Here is a 16,844-nt window from a genome sequence, read left to right as displayed (position 1 = left end):
AACTCTATAGTATGGTGTATGTACCTTTAGTATTGTGTATGTACCTTTAGTATTGTGTATGTACCTTTACTGTAACTCTATAGTATGATGTATGGACCTTTAGTTTTGTGTATGTACCTTTACTGTAACTCTATAGTATGGTGTATGTACCTTTAGTATGGTGTATGTACCTTTAGTAATCTGTATGTACCTTTACTGTAACTCTATAGTATGATGTATGGACCTTTAGTTTTGTGTATGTACCTTTAGTATTGTGTTCGTAACTTCAGGTAACTCTATAGTATTGTGTATGTACCTTTACTGTAACTCTATAGTATGATGTATAGACCTTTAGTTTTGTGTACGTAACTTCAGGTAACTCTATAGTATTATGTATGTACCTTTACTGTAACTGCTACCATTGTGGGCGTATGTGTCCTTGGGTAAAACACTTACCTTTAATACCCCAACTCAGTGGTTACTCTTAAGGTAGTCAAATGGCTCGTCATCTAATTAGTGACGTGCATGAATGGATTAAATAGGTTTCTAAATTGTAAGCCACATAGAAAAAAACAATCACCCACAAAGTAACATACATGGTAACTCTACAAGAGGGGGTTGTATGAAACATCTGTGTTATAACCACTGTCATTTTACCATACACGCAAGTTACATTCAATCATAAACTCTGGATATTTCACCAGCTGAATACCTACCGTATAAACTCTTTATACTTTGTTCCAGGCCAACCCTGGTATTTGTGGCAACTGTGGAGAGAATGTATTCCAATGCCACAAGTGCAGAAGCATCAATTATGATGAGAAGGACCCGTACCTCTGCAATGTTTGTGGGTTCTCTAAATACGCCAAGTTTGATATAACGGTCACTGCTCGTCCATGTTGTGCTGTTGATACAATTGGTGAGATTTATGAAATATTCTCATATTACTTTTTTGAATTATATGACTTTCTATATTTTGTTCCTTACTCTTTTATTTAAACTGGCCATAATTTTTTTTTCTGTTTTAATTAGTAAAATATTCGCATACCTCTTTTTGGATTTATATATAACACTTTTTCCACTTAAAAAGGAAAAGTTATTAAAATGCAGTTTGAACAAAAGAAATTGGTTTCCACCCCTATAAATTTTTTTCTGTCGCTGCCTCCTCAATTCTAATTTTAATTTTTAAAATGTAGAAAATGATGAAGATCGTAAAAAGATGGTTGCCAATGTTGTTACATTGCTTGAAAAAGCTGACGCTGTTTATAGCCAGCTTAATTCACATAAACCAGGACTGGAGGAACTACTGTTACAAGTATGTTGTGTGAATAAAACTCATAGAACACGGTGAATGAAATGGAGTGAATGAAATGGAGTGAATGAATGAAACTCATTGTCTGAAACAAACTGGTAGTAGACATTTTGTTTCAATAAGTTTATAAAAAACGTTATATTAAAATAAACACTATCATTTTTCTAACAAAAAACATTTTTTCAGATTTCCAACAATTTTTGTTTTTTCAGATTTCCAAAGTTTCCTCTGATTCCTCGTCATCCCAGGATCAGTTCCCCGCATCCACAAAGAAGGACACAAGAAGCTCCCATCCTTTATCATTGTCCTCCGGGACTCCAACAGGAGCATCTTCTTCACTTAATGCTCCAGTGAGCAACAGCATACAACAACTTGCAAAGAAATATTGCGTGGTGAGAAAATAATGTTGTTGTTTTTATGGGAAAATATATATATTGGTATTATTTATAACTCTTATTGGTAGGTTCATTTATAACCCCCACTCTTATACACAGGGCTGCAAGACTTTATTTGAGGAATTGTCAGTGATAATGCGGACTGTACTCGCATCAAGAAGCGAGATATTACAATATGATCTTCGCCAACAATCGGCTGTTACTGGTTCAGATGTAGATGCAAAACAAAGGGTATGTCATGTTATATACTATTGCTGTTAGGCATATTATATTATACTTATATTCAGACACATGGCACATTATATATTACATTATACTGGCAGGAAAATGGGGGTCATGTTGTTACATTAAAGCAAGAGTATTTATTACTGACCCAGAACTTTCACATTCCTTTTGATGACAGAAATTAAGTACCCGAAACAAAAACCTGCCTGAAAACTTCACGTAGGCAAGATATTGTGTTAAGGCTCTTGAGAGAGTTTCACTAAAGAAAACCAAACAGTTTAAATATTAAGATAACAGTTTCAGATAGCAAGTTACTAAATTTTTTTAGCGAGCACCTACTTCCTCTTCTTATGAGAGCGCTCCTGATTGTTACGGATGTGCATCGTCGAGCGCCCAACAATGTATCACGTTGCTCCGAGCACTTGGAAGAAACGTTCATGCCAAACCACTGCTCGTAGCTAACGGGATTGTCCAGGAACTTGTGGCTTTTAACTTGAGAAGAGGATCAGCTAAACTGAGGAAACAGGTAATGGAACAGTAGAGTTTTCAGTTTTTTCATTTATTTTTTTTATTTAAACTGGCACATTACAATTTCTGTTTTTCATCAAATTCAGCTTACAAAATAGTAATTGATTTTACTAAAATTCAGTGCCAAGCCTGAAAAGGAATAGTATTTTATAAATGAATGTTTGGACTTAGAATCTTTATTTAATTAATTTATAATTAATGCATTTTAAAGGTTTTAAACAGTTATTTTAAATAGTAAGTTGTAATTTCGTTCTAAAATAAATATACCTAAACTTTATGGGCATCACTGCAGGTTCACAGCTTACTGGGTGAACTCGTGCATAATAATGAAGTGGCAACACTGCAATTGAACGATCTATTATTATCTCGCATCACTGGAGCCATCAACCACCATGGAGATGACCTACCAACCTCAGCTGTGGCTTGTGAGATGCAATTGTTGATGGCGATGCTTAATGTGAGGGATAACTTGTGGCAACTGCGACTCAGAGCTGGTAAGTACATTAGAATGATGGAATATTAAACCAACTCCCTGTACCCCTGGTCCCATGCCATGCTATAAGATCTCATCCAATTAGAATAAAACATGCATATACACAGTGCCCAGTGGCACAGCCAGGGGTTCATAAACCCCCCCTTTTAAACCAAAAAAAAAATTGTATATACAATTTTAGGGAAATGGGCCAAATCTATTATAAATCCCAGGTTTTTTACTAAAAGATTTAACCCAAAATTGTATGTTTTGTATTTGTAAATAAAAGTTGTTGAGCCTAAGTGTCCTTGGGCAAGACATTTACCGGCCTTTGCTTTAAGAGTAGTCACTAATAGGTTGTCCAAATTGTCAACCATACAGACAAAACACACCCACGAAGTAACATACATGGTAACTCATAAACTGGCATGAGGTGTATAAAACAGAACACTTGTGGTATTTATAACAACTGTCGTAGCCCCGACAATTGAGGATAAAGCAAGATACATTCATATATTTTCACACAATATCACCCATATATACTTAATATATATATGTGTATATAAACATTATTACCACTTTTTTACAGCAATGCAGTTGTTCCAAAGAGTTGTGAAGTTAAAATCACCAGCAGTGGTGGAGAATGTGACTTTGCCTTGTATGAACATGCTCAAGAAACTGGTATGTTAAATTTATTTTTAAACTTTTTTTGATATAAAAGTATTTTTTGACATTGAAAAAAGTGTTTTTACTGAAAAATAAAGCCTAAACGGTGGTGTTAAAAAGGATTGGTTATATTTCACATCAAACTTACACATACTGCTACTTTTCATTTTTTGTGTAATGAAAAATCATCCAAGTTATAAAATCCTCCATATATTATAACTTCAATTCTATGTGAGTAGAGTCCTGCAGCGTGGCATACCATGGGACCAAAGATTTAGGCCAGGATTGGCCCATTACCCTAAAACCATGGGTGCTACCGCATGGACCTTACCAGATTTGAAACCTGTCCCTTCCCCTAAGTTAGGGGCAAGGCTCCATAGTATTAGATGGAAGATCATCCATATAGAGCTTACACCTTACACGCTTCTCAGGTATCACCTAATGTGAAGACAGAAGCTCCAACCAGCAATGTATCGGTAGAAGCAAAGAAATGGTTGAGTTCTGATCCAAACCACCAGTTTGACGCTTGGAGTAAAAGAAGTAGACACGTAGTAGCTCCAGGTAGCCGTGCTGTAATTTTAGTTAGTTACCACCATAGTACATTGTGCATGTCACTAAAATATATACAGTAAGGGGTATTTAATAATATAAAACAACAATTTACTTTATAAAATATTCTGTTACTTCTGCTACCAGGCATAATGTAAATAATATTTTGCTGCTCATCTGGTATAAAACTTAGTAATTAAAAAACGTAATGTATTTCTGATGGTCCTGATAAAGTCTTGCAGGATGGCAGACGAAACCTCAGAAATACAGTCTTTTTTATACCAAATGAGATGCTAAAAACTTGCTTACTTGTCTTGTTTCACTGAGAAATCTTCCTCAGGAGAACTAGCTTTTAACTGTTCACTAACTTTTCTTACATATAAATTTGAAACATATACATACAGTTGAAACATCTGCTGAATCTAACAAAGCGATGGTTCGTGAAAAGTATCTCCAAGAGAAGTATGTGGCTAAGTGGAGAAACGCCATTCTGCGCAAGAAAAAACAGGTTTTCAATTATCTTTATCTAATGTTATATGGTGGCAGTGCCAAGCCTAAAACAACTACCTTTGGTCTACACGTGAGCATTAGGCGGTCTTCCAAATATTTGTTAATAAAAGGTGTTATAAATAAATGATCAATTATAAATGATGTTGAAAGTGACCCCCGTTAGCCTCAATACAGGCTTGGACCCTTCTTATTTTGTTTCTAAACACCTCAATCAGCTGCTCCCTTGGAATAGAGTAATAGACTAAAAACAGTGCACAGTGACCTTTCAGACACACTGTATCATACGTGAAGAATACCCGCCTGTCCCCCCAAAAAACAATTACCACCAAAGTTGCATAAGTAGTAACTCTTAAGCTGACACGAGTTGTATCATTCGAACAGTGCTCAGTGACTTTCCAAACACCCTATATATGCTTCACGCACTGGGTTGACTGTATATGTTAATATATGTTCCGTAATATACATCGAAATGTTGTTTTATTCACAGGAATCGAGCAAAGTATCGTTATCTCGTCAATCCTTCCTCCGTTCCCTCGTGTTCTGTCCATCATCGAGGTCGGTAAGACAAGCAGCTTGCGCCGTGCTGACAAGCCTTGCTAGAAACACAAGCAGAAAACCACAAGTTCTTGATTTACTAACAAGGTAAGACTTACCAACAATGAAAATAAAATTAAAAGTTGTCCCTTATTTTCCCCACCCAACTAAATAATACTGTAGGTAGGAGAACTTAAGTTGTGTAATTCGATTCTATATTGGTAAGGTCCATGGGGGCATAGGACTTGACAGATTTGGTCCATTACCCCAACACCCTTAATGAGTTGTGGAATCATACATAATGCATGGTAGTCATTATAGCATAGGCGTTCTGTTTAACACACCTCGTGCTTGCTTACAAGTTACCATGTATGTTGCTTTGTGGATGATCATATTATTTTTTCAAACTATACACCACATATTTTACTTAACAAATTTGATCTCGTATATTTTATAACACAGTTACTTAAATGAGTTGGGCACGGCTGGCGAAGCAGCTTTCGAGTTCTTGTCTTTATATCAAGAGCAAATAAGACCAAAGCAATGGAGGGTAAGTTGCATGTGTAACGTTAAATTAGCACAATTCACATTTTTAGGTAGATAAATCTTGTAAGGTTTGAGTAACAATTGAGTTGTGTTTACTTTTTTGTTCCTTCAATTGAACAACCTTTTTATATGTGAAGTTTAATGTACATGTGTAAGGTTGAATTACCACATAACAATTTGCATCGTGCGATAGATCGTGTAGGAGTTGAGTAACAGTTGGATTGCTACAACAGAGCAGCAGTTGTTGTGTCAATAATGGTCATATTAGTGAATTTTCAAGCTCATTTGAAATCGTTTTTAATTTAGCCCTTGGCTCCTTTTCTGCTTCAGTTAGAGCTGCTAGTGCTTGCAAAAATAGGTTATTTTAAACTCAAAATTACACTGTATTACTTCTGTTACCAGTCATTATGTAAATAATCTTTTAGCTGCTAATCTGGTGTAAAAAGAGTCTATTTCCAAGGTTTTCTCAACCATTCGACAAGACTTTACATGCCCTGATGAAACCTTTGAAAAATACACCACGTTTTATACCCGACAAGCCGCTAAAAGATTATTCTAAAATACATTTTCGAACTATTTCCAGGTGTACCTTGCAGCACGAGGTGTACTACCATTACTTGGTTCACTAATACAAAAGGAAATATCTAAACTGTCGGCACTTGAAGATACAACACTGAACCTACATCTACAACAAGGGTATGCTCTTAAAGAGCTTACAGGTAACACAAAATTCTTAACATTAGACGATTATTGTTAGAAATAATTTCTTTTATATATAAAGATTTAAATATAGTGGCATTTGGTAGTAAACAAAGAACATTCAAAGATATATAAAACTGTATCTTAACGACTCCCATAGACTGTTGTTAATTGTTTAAAATGCAATCAGGATATTTCGATATTATGTGATAAAGGTGTCCCATCTTACCCCACAGTACTATATAAAAATATTAAAAATTAATTTTCAGGTAATAGACTTCATATATACTTACAGTTTTATTAATATTTTACTAAATTCAAAAAAAAGTTATAAATAATGTTAAAAACTAATTTCCAGAGTTACTATCCGAGATGGTCCAAGTATCATATGTTCGTCAACATTACAAGAGTAACTTAGTTGGCACGGTGTTGAACAGTTATCTAAGCTTGCGTAGGTTGGTGATCCAACGTACCAATCTTGTGGATGATGCTCAGGATATTTTGCTTGAACTTTTGGAGGATTTAACAACAGGTTTGTTGCGAACGTGTTAAGTTGATCAAATTTAAATAAAAACATTTTTCTGAAAAATAAAACAATACACTATTTGAAAATTATGTCTGTAAAAAATTATCTTTGTTTTTACTATTTCTGCCAAAAAAAAATTAAAAATACCTCTGTGTAGAAAAACTACAGGAAAATTAGTGTTTTTTTACTAAAATAAAGAAATTGTTTTTTGTTTTCTCACCTAATTGTTGTGTAATATATATATATATATTCTGTTGTTGCTTTAAATTTGTTTAAACCCAGGCACTGAGAGCGAGACTCGTGCTTTTATGATGGTTTGCATCGAAGCAATCAAGAAGCAAGACACAAGCGATCTTAAAACCCCTCAATTCATCTTCGAAAGACTTGCGAATATTATTTACCCGGTAAATAAGAATGTACTTCAGCATTATACTACAGTGGTTCTATTCTATGTGGGTTAGGTCCTTGTCAAGGATTTTGGCCAGATTTTGCCAATAACCCCAAAATACCACAGTGGTTAGTTCAGATACTGGTTTAAATGCTTGATATTTGCAGAGGTGTTCTTGGGCAAGTCATTTTGCTTCAACCCAGGGGTCACTAATGGTTTACTCAAATAGTCAGCTATACAGAAAAGTATTTTATTATACAATTGGTTGGACTTGATTTATATCTTTTATGTTTTTGTATCACAGGATCCTTAGAGCATGTAATGTTTAATTTTTGATCTTAAATCCCCAGGAGGAGAATGACACAAGTGAGTTCTTCCTCTCACTAGATAAAGATCCGTTACAAGAAGATTTCCTACAAGGGAGGATGGTTGGGAATCCTTACTCAAGCAATGAACCAGGGCTTGGTCCTCTGATGAGGGATGTAAAGAATAAAATATGTAGAGGTAGAGACTTGTTTAAGTAAACAATCTTTTAGCAGCTCTTCTGGTATGGAAACATAGTGTATTGCCACTGTTTTATCTGTCATCCGGCCTTTGTAATTAATCTTTTGATGACTTGTCTGATATAAAAAGTCGTATTGTTTTTCCACTGTTTTGTCTGCCATTCCACAAGACTTCATCAGGAAATGTAACACAACAATACACGCAAGCAAAAACATTGAAGAAAAGTTAAAAAAAACATTGCGAAAAATTATTACAGAAAAATTATTTTTATTCAAATACTTTTCAGATTGTGACCTGATAGCACTACTAGAGGATGACAGTGGCATGGAGCTGCTGATAAACAACAAGATTATTGCATTGGATCTACCAGTACGTGATGTTTATAAGAAGATATGGCTGCCCAACCACAATGAGGTGAAAGTTTAAACTAATTTTTGTTTTCATAGCACCAGAAACTTAAAAAAGTTTTAAATCCCACAATTTTCAACATTTTATTTAGTTTCTCTACATTTTGTGTTTGAATCTTATTTTTACAGAAAAAGTTTTAAATTCATTCAATTTTTATTTATTCGATTTTTTCCACTTTTTTCCTTGAAACTTCTTTTTTGGTCTGTTTCTTGGTTTGTGTCTCATTTTCTAATATTTCAAGATCAACTGACCGATCACTTTTCTTACATTTTTGTTGGGTTTTCCTAAAAATGTCTCATTTTCCCACATTTTTGTTAAAATGTCTCATTTTCCCACATTTTTGTTAAAATGTCTCATTTTCCCACATTTTTGTTAAAATGTCTCATTCTCACCAACAGGCTGACCCCATGCACGTAATCTACCGGATGCGTGGTTTGCTTGGTGAAGCAACGGAAGATATGGTGGAAAGACTGGATTCCGATAAAACTGATCAAAACGAGGAGGAAGTTTATAAACTTGCAAACGTGCTAAGTCAGTGTGGGGGGATTGAGGTAAATTGAATAATAAATATGGCTGCATACGCATGCAGTTGGGTAGGCTCCTATTCTATGTGGGTGAGGTCCTACAGCGTGGCAAGCCATGGGGATTTAGGCGAGGATTGGCCCATTACCCTCACTTCCATAAAATACAATATATTTATGCAGGCTGTTTTCGCGCAGTTGTAAATTGTATTAAAATATGTTTGATGTGATCATATACTGCACATTATTTACAGTTCTAAAACTCAATTGCCGTCATTTGCTTCTGATAGTTTAAAATGCAATTCACTCGTTGTTATGTTTAATTTTAATGCAGTGCAAAAAAATTGCGGGGTAGGCCAGCCTACCCTACCACCCCAGGTTTGGTGCCTATGCCACCTTAATAAGCCATTATACGCATTAGAAAAAAGTAGTTCGCTTCAGGTTGTGCCGCAACATTTTGCGCGATATTTCATTGTCGTTGATTCGGATGTTAATTCCAGCACAGCAGATGCTTTGTTCGTGTTACGTGCGTCGTCATAATTATTCCTGTTCAATTTTGCCTCGATTGTGTTTTTATAAATCCCATGGACCAATGTAGTGAATGAATCGGCAACGTTTGTGCATTCTAATGCCGATGTTTCAACGTATTTCATCCCGTTACTGCTGGCAAAAGTCTTAGCTTGCGGTTCTGTGATTTTTCTGACACCTTTAAGATCTATCTTGTTGCCCACCATTAGAACCTGCCATGAAACAGTGGTTAATTAAATGAATGGAAAGAGGATTAATAAAATGCCAAAAAATGAATACGTAGGTATATAAATTACCCCTAAAAATAGTCTTTTCATAAAAAAACAATCAATTTCACAAATGTGCGTTAAAATGGGAAAATTGGTATTTGTCTACTGCTAATTAACATAACATTGCTAAATAATAAAACTTCACCTGGCATGTTGGGAGAGTATAAGCTTTAATCTCTGATAACCAGTGTGCGATATTCTGGTACGATTTCATGTTTGTGACATCATAGACCAGTAGAACACCCACAGCCCCCCTGTAATACGCCGATGCAAGCGCGCGGTATCTTTCTTCTCCAGCCGTATCCCATAGTTGGGCACATATGCTACGTGCTGTATTAGAAAATGGGTATTTTTGTTAAAAATATGATTTCATGTGGATTTTTTCTAAAATTTAATATATTTGATTCAACTATGGTTTATGTCCCTTTTATTCCCAAAGTTTTTTTAGGCTTTATACAAAACTTTGTCAGTTGAAAAATTGTCAGTTAGTCAGTTAAAATGTTGTAAAAATTGTTTCATTCAAATCTTACATTCAACTTTGATTGTTTTTGTTGCGAATTCGACTCCAATAGTTTGTCTACTGTTCGTTGAAAACTCATTCCTTGTAAAACGAGCGACTAGTTGACTTTTGCCAACCCCCGAGTCGCCCACGACGACCACTTTAATTAGATAATCGTAATCTACGAATGGACTTCGAGTTTGGTTTGTTGAATTTGCCATATGTCGTCTGTTGAAAACAAAATATACTTTTAAACATAAATATACAAACATATTGCAGCTCAAAACATGCTGGAAATGCATTTAGCTGTAGTTGTAACCAATATAAAAGCTTTTGTACATAAGTTTACAAACATAGCAGCGGAGTCAAAACACGCTTATTCTAAAAATACATAATGCTATTTGTTATAGTTGTAAACCAAAAGGAAAGCTGTTAAATTATTTGTGGATTATATGACATATAATGTTGGTGTAATTGAATGTATTAGACTGTACAGTATAAGTATATTTGTACTACATGTTTGTTTCATATGAATGTGCGTATATAACTATCCCAGCCTCCCCTGCATTTTAAACAGTTTGGTGCCTATGTGTACAATCAATAAAAACATATAACTGCCAGTCAGACATTAAACAATAAGGTAATCCAGCTACTCAAACATGTTCTTAATAAATCTTACGTAGTGTGTGTACTCTGTAAATATTCAATATGTATATATTTATCTTACACATTCAATTATCGGATGTGGTATTCATAAATTTTTCTCTGTCAGTGTATTTATAACATAGCTTAATGCACCTGTGTGTATTATTTCACAACCAAAACGTGCTCAAGATAAAAATACATAATACAGTTAGTCATAGTTGCAAACCAAATTGTTAACTTTTTGCATAAATATACATTTTATTTATAATATACCTTAATGCCCCTGTCTGTATTAGTTTACCTATAATTTACATGCATTGAGCTATGTAAAACTATTATACACAATTTATTCTTAGAACCAGCTAAATTTAATTTGATCTTTTAGTTAAATGCAACATTGCCAGTTATCCCATACACTGCCTTTATCTGTATTTTATAACTTCGCATAATACTCTATAGACCGCTACTCAATTTAGTCTTACAACTCTACATTGAATTTGCTATTCAGCTTAACTGCCCAACAACACATTAATTGTATTGACTTAATCTTCTTAGAATTACATGGTGTATCTGCCAATCATAATAGACTGTTGCGTGATTTAATCCTCCCTTTAAATGGTGGCTTTATATTCAAACAACCAAACATGATCTGCTTACTATAATATATAGTAGGGTGGGAGGAGATAGGAAACCTTTAGCCCATAATATCTAAATATCCTGGTTGTGTTTTAAACAATAAGTATACAGGTATATAATTCTTTGAATGTTCTTTGTTTACTACCGAAAAGGTTGAGACAATAGAATGAAAAGGTGACCCATCTTCTCCACCCTGCTATATAGTATGGAATTTGAGTGTTAATACCTCATCTTACCCCACATTACAATATATTTTTTGTATATATTTTTTTAACTTTTGTGGATTTGCCTGCCCTGTATTTGGTATGTTGCATTTGTTACAAATATATAACTTATGTTTTCTTTTTATTTACCGTTATGTCCATAGATGCTTTATTTAAAATATAACTACTATGTTGCATATAAACCTTAATTACCTAATGTTACTATAAAACAATACTGTAAAAAATATACATACACAGACAAAAAAGATATTACCTGTTAATTATACTTCGCTATCATCACACTTATCATTAATTATTATATTGAATAAAAACCTTTAAATATAAATATACAAACCTGTACACATTATCCATAAGTATTCAACCTTGTACTTTGTATAATACAAACTTCCCAGCTTTTGTAGATTTATCACATTTAAATTTTTGTGACAAGTGCAAAATTTTTAAAAACTATTCTGCCAAACTGCCTAAATATGTCTGAAAATCTGACTTGTGAAATGACACCAATATTATACAGAACACATATCTGTCCACAGTCTGTTTCACAATATCACATATAAACCTGTTCGGTCTTGTAACAAATTCTGCAAAATTGTCTAAATATGCCTGAAATATTTAATGTGTATGAATACTTATGTAATAACACCACTATTATACACAACATATCATAAAACACACATCTGTTCACATACTATTTCACAATACACAACAGCTAGGAGTATTCTCTGTATTAGCAGGTGTGTTATTCTAACGTATTCTCCGTTTAGTTTGATGACGTATTGACTTCCTTCCTTACTCGTGACATCTCATTTACTCGTGTATAAACGCAACACCAAAATGAAAACCTTTATATAAAAATAGGTATATATATACATATAAAACATACATATATAAATGCACAATACCAGCTTAACGCAACACCAAAATGAAAAGCATTATGTAGAAATGTGTACCATATATAAAAACATACACGTGTATATGCATATAGCAGAAATGATCAAGCAATACTGTTGTATAGGAATATACAAGCATATAGCAAAGCAATTTAAAACGTGCCAATGATAAAACTACATAATGCCAGATATATTTGCAAACCGAATTGAAAACCTTTTATATAAATATACAAACATATAGCTGCTTGAAACATGCTAATACTAGAAGTAGAAATGCATAATACTAGCTATGCTTACAAACCAAAACCCTTTATTCAGATAGATATACACAAACACTAAATTGAAACTAAAAAATACATAATGTTGTTAGCTATGGTAATAAACCAAATTTAAAACCTATAAACAAAAATATACAAATACTATGTAGCATCTAAAACATGGCTATGTAAAAACTATACAATAACTACACTATGCAAATTAATGCACCATCGTTGCCTGTTGACTGTTATTGACCAGTGGTTTAAATCCTTATGGGTTCATAAAGGAATGCTGATGCTTTCATTCCAGTTAATTGTTGCACAACCGTCAAGCCAAGCGTGTGTTTACGCACGGCTAATTATCAATGAGGTCATAACATTGACAGGCAAGTGTCTGCTACTAGGAATAAACACAACAATTAATTAATTTGTAGAATAAACAACAGGGAGTAAACAACTGCACTAAATGAGGCTTCTATTTCTATTCTTTATGGATAAGGTCCTTAGGACCAGGGATTTAGGCCAGATGTGGCCCATTACCCCAACATTGTATATGTACATTTATTCTATATTGGTGTGGTTCTTGAGGACCTAGGATTTGGTCCATATTTGACCCATTATCCCAACACTAACTGACATGTTCGCAAAAGTGAAGTCGCTCACACATTCATTATATTTTTCAGGTCATGCTGTCTCGACTTGAATCTGTCCACAGTTTAATCCATGGCAGGCAGTTGGTTGATGTGATTTTAAAGCTAATGTCCCATGCTGTGAAACTGAAGATAAACAGACAATATCTTGCCCAACCAAAGCTTAACACACTCAATACTTTACTTGGGACTCTTAACTTGGTAAGTGGGCAGTCAGTATACGCTTGGACCCTTCTTATTTTGTTTCTAAACACCTTAATTATTAAAAGATGGGTGGATATTGAGATTAGAAAACACGGTTTTATGGCAATATTAAATCCACATATTTATATCTAATTTTAAATATATCACTGTTTGGACTTATGTAAGCTAGCATGAGTTGTATCATTAGAACAGTGCACAGTGACTTTCCAGTCACCCTATATAATCCCTCGCAGTGACTTTCGGAACACCCCCCTGTATAACCCCCTATCCTCTCATCTTCCAGGGATTACAAGCACGTGAGGATGGAGTATCGATGGTTGAACAACTCCTCCACATCATGGAAAGCATCCTTAAGGAGGCTGCGTCCGATAAAACTAAGAGTGACATCATCAGCCATGACCTCACTACTGAGGAATTTACGGGAGATAATGAGAAGTTAACATTGCTGCTCCAACAGGTGTGTGCTTATAATGTAACTTAATGGCTCTATATTATTACAGGTTAAATATTTGCTTCTATTCTATGTGGGTGAGGTCCCACAGCAGGGCATCCCATATTTTTCCTACTATTTAAGCATTTTTTTATTGTAGCGTTCATATTTAGATGTGAACATTATTTCTAATGTTCTATCGAATATGTATTGTAACATTAATTTTACATTGAAACAGATGCTATACATGGTCTATCATATATAAATTAAATAAGTCACACTTACAAACATGCAGATCGACAGCGAGTTCGTCCAAACACATTCCATTATCTTCCAAGGAATCTTACGCATCATACCCGTCCTATCGTTTGGTGATTCAGATCGAATGCAAATGTTAATCGACCATTTCAAGCTTTATCTTCACTTTGAAAAGTAAGTTTGACTTGTTTGTGGTAACAGGCACATATGACTTTAATTCCTGGTCCTATGGCGCGCGTTAACATAAGACCTTACTAATATAAAATGCACAAATACAATGTTGGGGCAATGGGCCAAATCTGGCTTAAATCCCAGGTCTGCCTCCTGTCAGTACTAGTTAATTTGTTATTCTGTTACTTCTGCTACCAGGCATAATGTAAATAATTTTTAATTTTTCATCTGGTATAAAAACTTGTGTATTTCTGACGTTTCGTTTGTCATCTGACCAGACTTCATCAGGAAATGATTCCCTAACATGCTACGTTTTTTATATGGGTTGTAAATTTGTCAGTCATACTACATTTGAAAAAAAAGTCAATAACCTACAAAATTGCATGGTACCTTGTAAACGGGCATGTGGTGTATGAAACGAACATAGACGAAGATAAATCAAGTTATATTTATTTAACCAAGATATGATGAGAGCCACACTGATGATGATACTTTGTATTTAAACTGCTTCTGTGAGATAGTAGCTGGTATACAGTTCAATGCAAATGGAAATCAATTGAAAGATCTCATTGTGAAGAATGGAATTGTACAAGAAGCACTCGCATATCTTAACACACATATACCAGAGCATAAGAAGTATGTACCATGTTGTAAAAATGTGTTAATTTTGAACATTTTTTTTGATTTTATGCATTAGTTATTAAGAATATATGTTTAGTTCTAGAAGAACTTATTTTTAAACCTAATATCTAATTTAAGCAGAAAAGTAATGATCAATATTGAACAGAACCATTACTGTTACTAAGTTTATCATATAGTAGAGTCATTTCCTTTATATTCACCCACACAGTTACATATGTAGTAACTTGTACGCAGGCAGGAGGTGTATGAAACGGAACATCCGTGTAACGACAAGGATAAATAAGTTATGCTACATTCATACATTATATCCCTTTACTACATAAACCCCTATAACCCCTAACTACCAACCTCTAAACACTTTCCACCAGCCTAGTCTGTATCGCATGCAACGTTCTTCATCAGTGCCATACAGAGTATTAAACATGGCATCCCTAATATGTTAATATGTATAACACTGGATAAATAACATGATATTTTGTTTAGTTTTGATGCTGAAGATTGGAAGACCTTTACTTCAAGACCTGGCCTTCCATATTGCTTGCGCATGCTTACGGGGTTGTGTACAAAACATCTGTTAACGCAGGAAATGGTTGGAGAAACTGCCATCCCTGGGTTGCATAGACTTGAACAGGTTGGTGCCACATTGGAAAGAATGTCATGCGAGGAAGATAGAAGTTTTGATTTTCTGCCACAATCTGAACAATTCTTAAGAAAAGCCACGCACAGGACATTTGTAATCAATTCGGCCATAAAAAAAACTTCATAATTCAGCACAAAAATCAGTGCAATTAAAAAATTATTTTAGAGGAAAATCCGCTTAGGGCTCTGTGTGTTTTTTTTTCTAGATGTAACAACATAATGTATATTTCCAGGTGGCAACTGAAGGAGGGATTGGTTCTTTATCCGAAAATGTTCTGGAAGCTTTACAAGAACACGCTGAGGTGGCTAAGCAAGTTAAACAGGTAAGTTTGTCAATATTTTAAATATTTTTTGTGGCTACTTTTTATTACCATTTTAACTTTTTTGTTGTTTTACTATTTAAAATTTTTTAGTAAATATTTTAACGACTTTTTGTTACTATTTAACTTTTTTCATGACTATTTAACCAATTTTTTGTGACAATTTAAACTTTAAAGTTAATCTTATGTCGGGGCAAAATGAGATACTATTCTTGTATCCTATTCTATATGGGCCAGTTCATGCAGCGTGGTATGCAACGGTCGTAGGATTTAGACCACGAAGAATAGGATACTCTTTTTTAATCATTGCCCACTACAATATTCAAATCAATCAATTCCTGTCTATTTATATTGTTTCAATGGTATTGGTTGCATCATTATAATAATAATGTAACTTTGTGTGCAGGTACGTCGTCAAACCAGAGAAGAGAAAAAGAAAAAGGCAATGGCAGTTCGTCAAAAACAACTTGGTGCTCTTGGTATGCACACCAATGAAAAGGGACAAGTATGTTGTATTTTAAAGTAACTGTAATAAATTGTATCATTATATGTAAAAAAACTGAAAAAAAAAAAACAATTACCACAAAGTTACATTTGTGGTAATTTATAAGCTGGCACGAGGTGTTTGAAACAGAACATCCGTGTAAGTGTAACGACTGTCATTTTCCGGCCATGCGAGGATAAAGTAAGTTACCTTTATTCACCATTATTCCAGGTGATCTCGAAATCCTCCATCCTCCAGCAGATCACGGAACTTGTTGAGGAATCTGGCCTCACATGCATTATATGCAGGGAAGGATATAAGTTTGAACCTAAAAAG

General features: G+C 34.3%; 2 protein-coding genes across 7 annotated transcripts in view; one reads left to right on the top strand and one right to left on the bottom strand.

Annotated features, from left to right (window-relative positions):
- LOC100185140 (E3 ubiquitin-protein ligase UBR4-like) overlaps window positions 1–16,844 on the top strand; it is a 61,176-nt gene that overhangs the window by 39,758 nt on the left and 4,574 nt on the right. For all 6 annotated transcript variants that reach the window (XM_026839279.1, XM_026839282.1, XM_026839280.1 and 3 more), the window contains exons 74-98: window positions 724–898; window positions 1,176–1,294; window positions 1,504–1,683; window positions 1,786–1,917; window positions 2,240–2,437; window positions 2,732–2,933; window positions 3,501–3,592; window positions 4,009–4,138; window positions 4,531–4,634; window positions 5,124–5,278; window positions 5,633–5,720; window positions 6,300–6,435; window positions 6,774–6,947; window positions 7,224–7,345; window positions 7,680–7,833; window positions 8,120–8,247; window positions 8,640–8,792; window positions 13,394–13,561; window positions 13,848–14,021; window positions 14,290–14,426; window positions 14,886–15,059; window positions 15,549–15,696; window positions 15,938–16,027; window positions 16,431–16,529; window positions 16,740–16,844. In XM_026839279.1, coding sequence (XP_026695080.1) covers window positions 724–898; window positions 1,176–1,294; window positions 1,504–1,683; window positions 1,786–1,917; window positions 2,240–2,437; window positions 2,732–2,933; window positions 3,501–3,592; window positions 4,009–4,138; window positions 4,531–4,634; window positions 5,124–5,278; window positions 5,633–5,720; window positions 6,300–6,435; window positions 6,774–6,947; window positions 7,224–7,345; window positions 7,680–7,833; window positions 8,120–8,247; window positions 8,640–8,792; window positions 13,394–13,561; window positions 13,848–14,021; window positions 14,290–14,426; window positions 14,886–15,059; window positions 15,549–15,696; window positions 15,938–16,027; window positions 16,431–16,529; window positions 16,740–16,844 — 3,537 coding nt within the window. The remainder of the gene's footprint in view (window positions 1–723; window positions 899–1,175; window positions 1,295–1,503; window positions 1,684–1,785; window positions 1,918–2,239; window positions 2,438–2,731; window positions 2,934–3,500; window positions 3,593–4,008; window positions 4,139–4,530; window positions 4,635–5,123; window positions 5,279–5,632; window positions 5,721–6,299; window positions 6,436–6,773; window positions 6,948–7,223; window positions 7,346–7,679; window positions 7,834–8,119; window positions 8,248–8,639; window positions 8,793–13,393; window positions 13,562–13,847; window positions 14,022–14,289; window positions 14,427–14,885; window positions 15,060–15,548; window positions 15,697–15,937; window positions 16,028–16,430; window positions 16,530–16,739) is intronic.
- LOC100178018 (ras-related protein RABA2a-like) lies at window positions 9,070–12,069 on the bottom strand. Its single transcript, XM_002128749.4, has 4 exons — window positions 11,898–12,069; window positions 10,090–10,286; window positions 9,705–9,889; window positions 9,070–9,502 (listed from the first exon to the last, which is right to left on the bottom strand). Exons 1-4 carry the CDS (start codon window positions 11,912–11,914, stop codon window positions 9,200–9,202), a joined length of 702 nt encoding a protein of 233 aa, XP_002128785.1. The 5' UTR covers window positions 11,915–12,069; the 3' UTR covers window positions 9,070–9,199.

The sequence above is a fragment of the Ciona intestinalis genome, unplaced genomic scaffold, assembly GCF_000224145.3.
Source record: "Ciona intestinalis unplaced genomic scaffold, KH HT000184.2, whole genome shotgun sequence".
Taxonomy (NCBI): Eukaryota; Metazoa; Chordata; class Ascidiacea; order Phlebobranchia; family Cionidae; genus Ciona; species Ciona intestinalis.
This window is presented reverse-complemented; position numbering and strand designations above follow the sequence as displayed.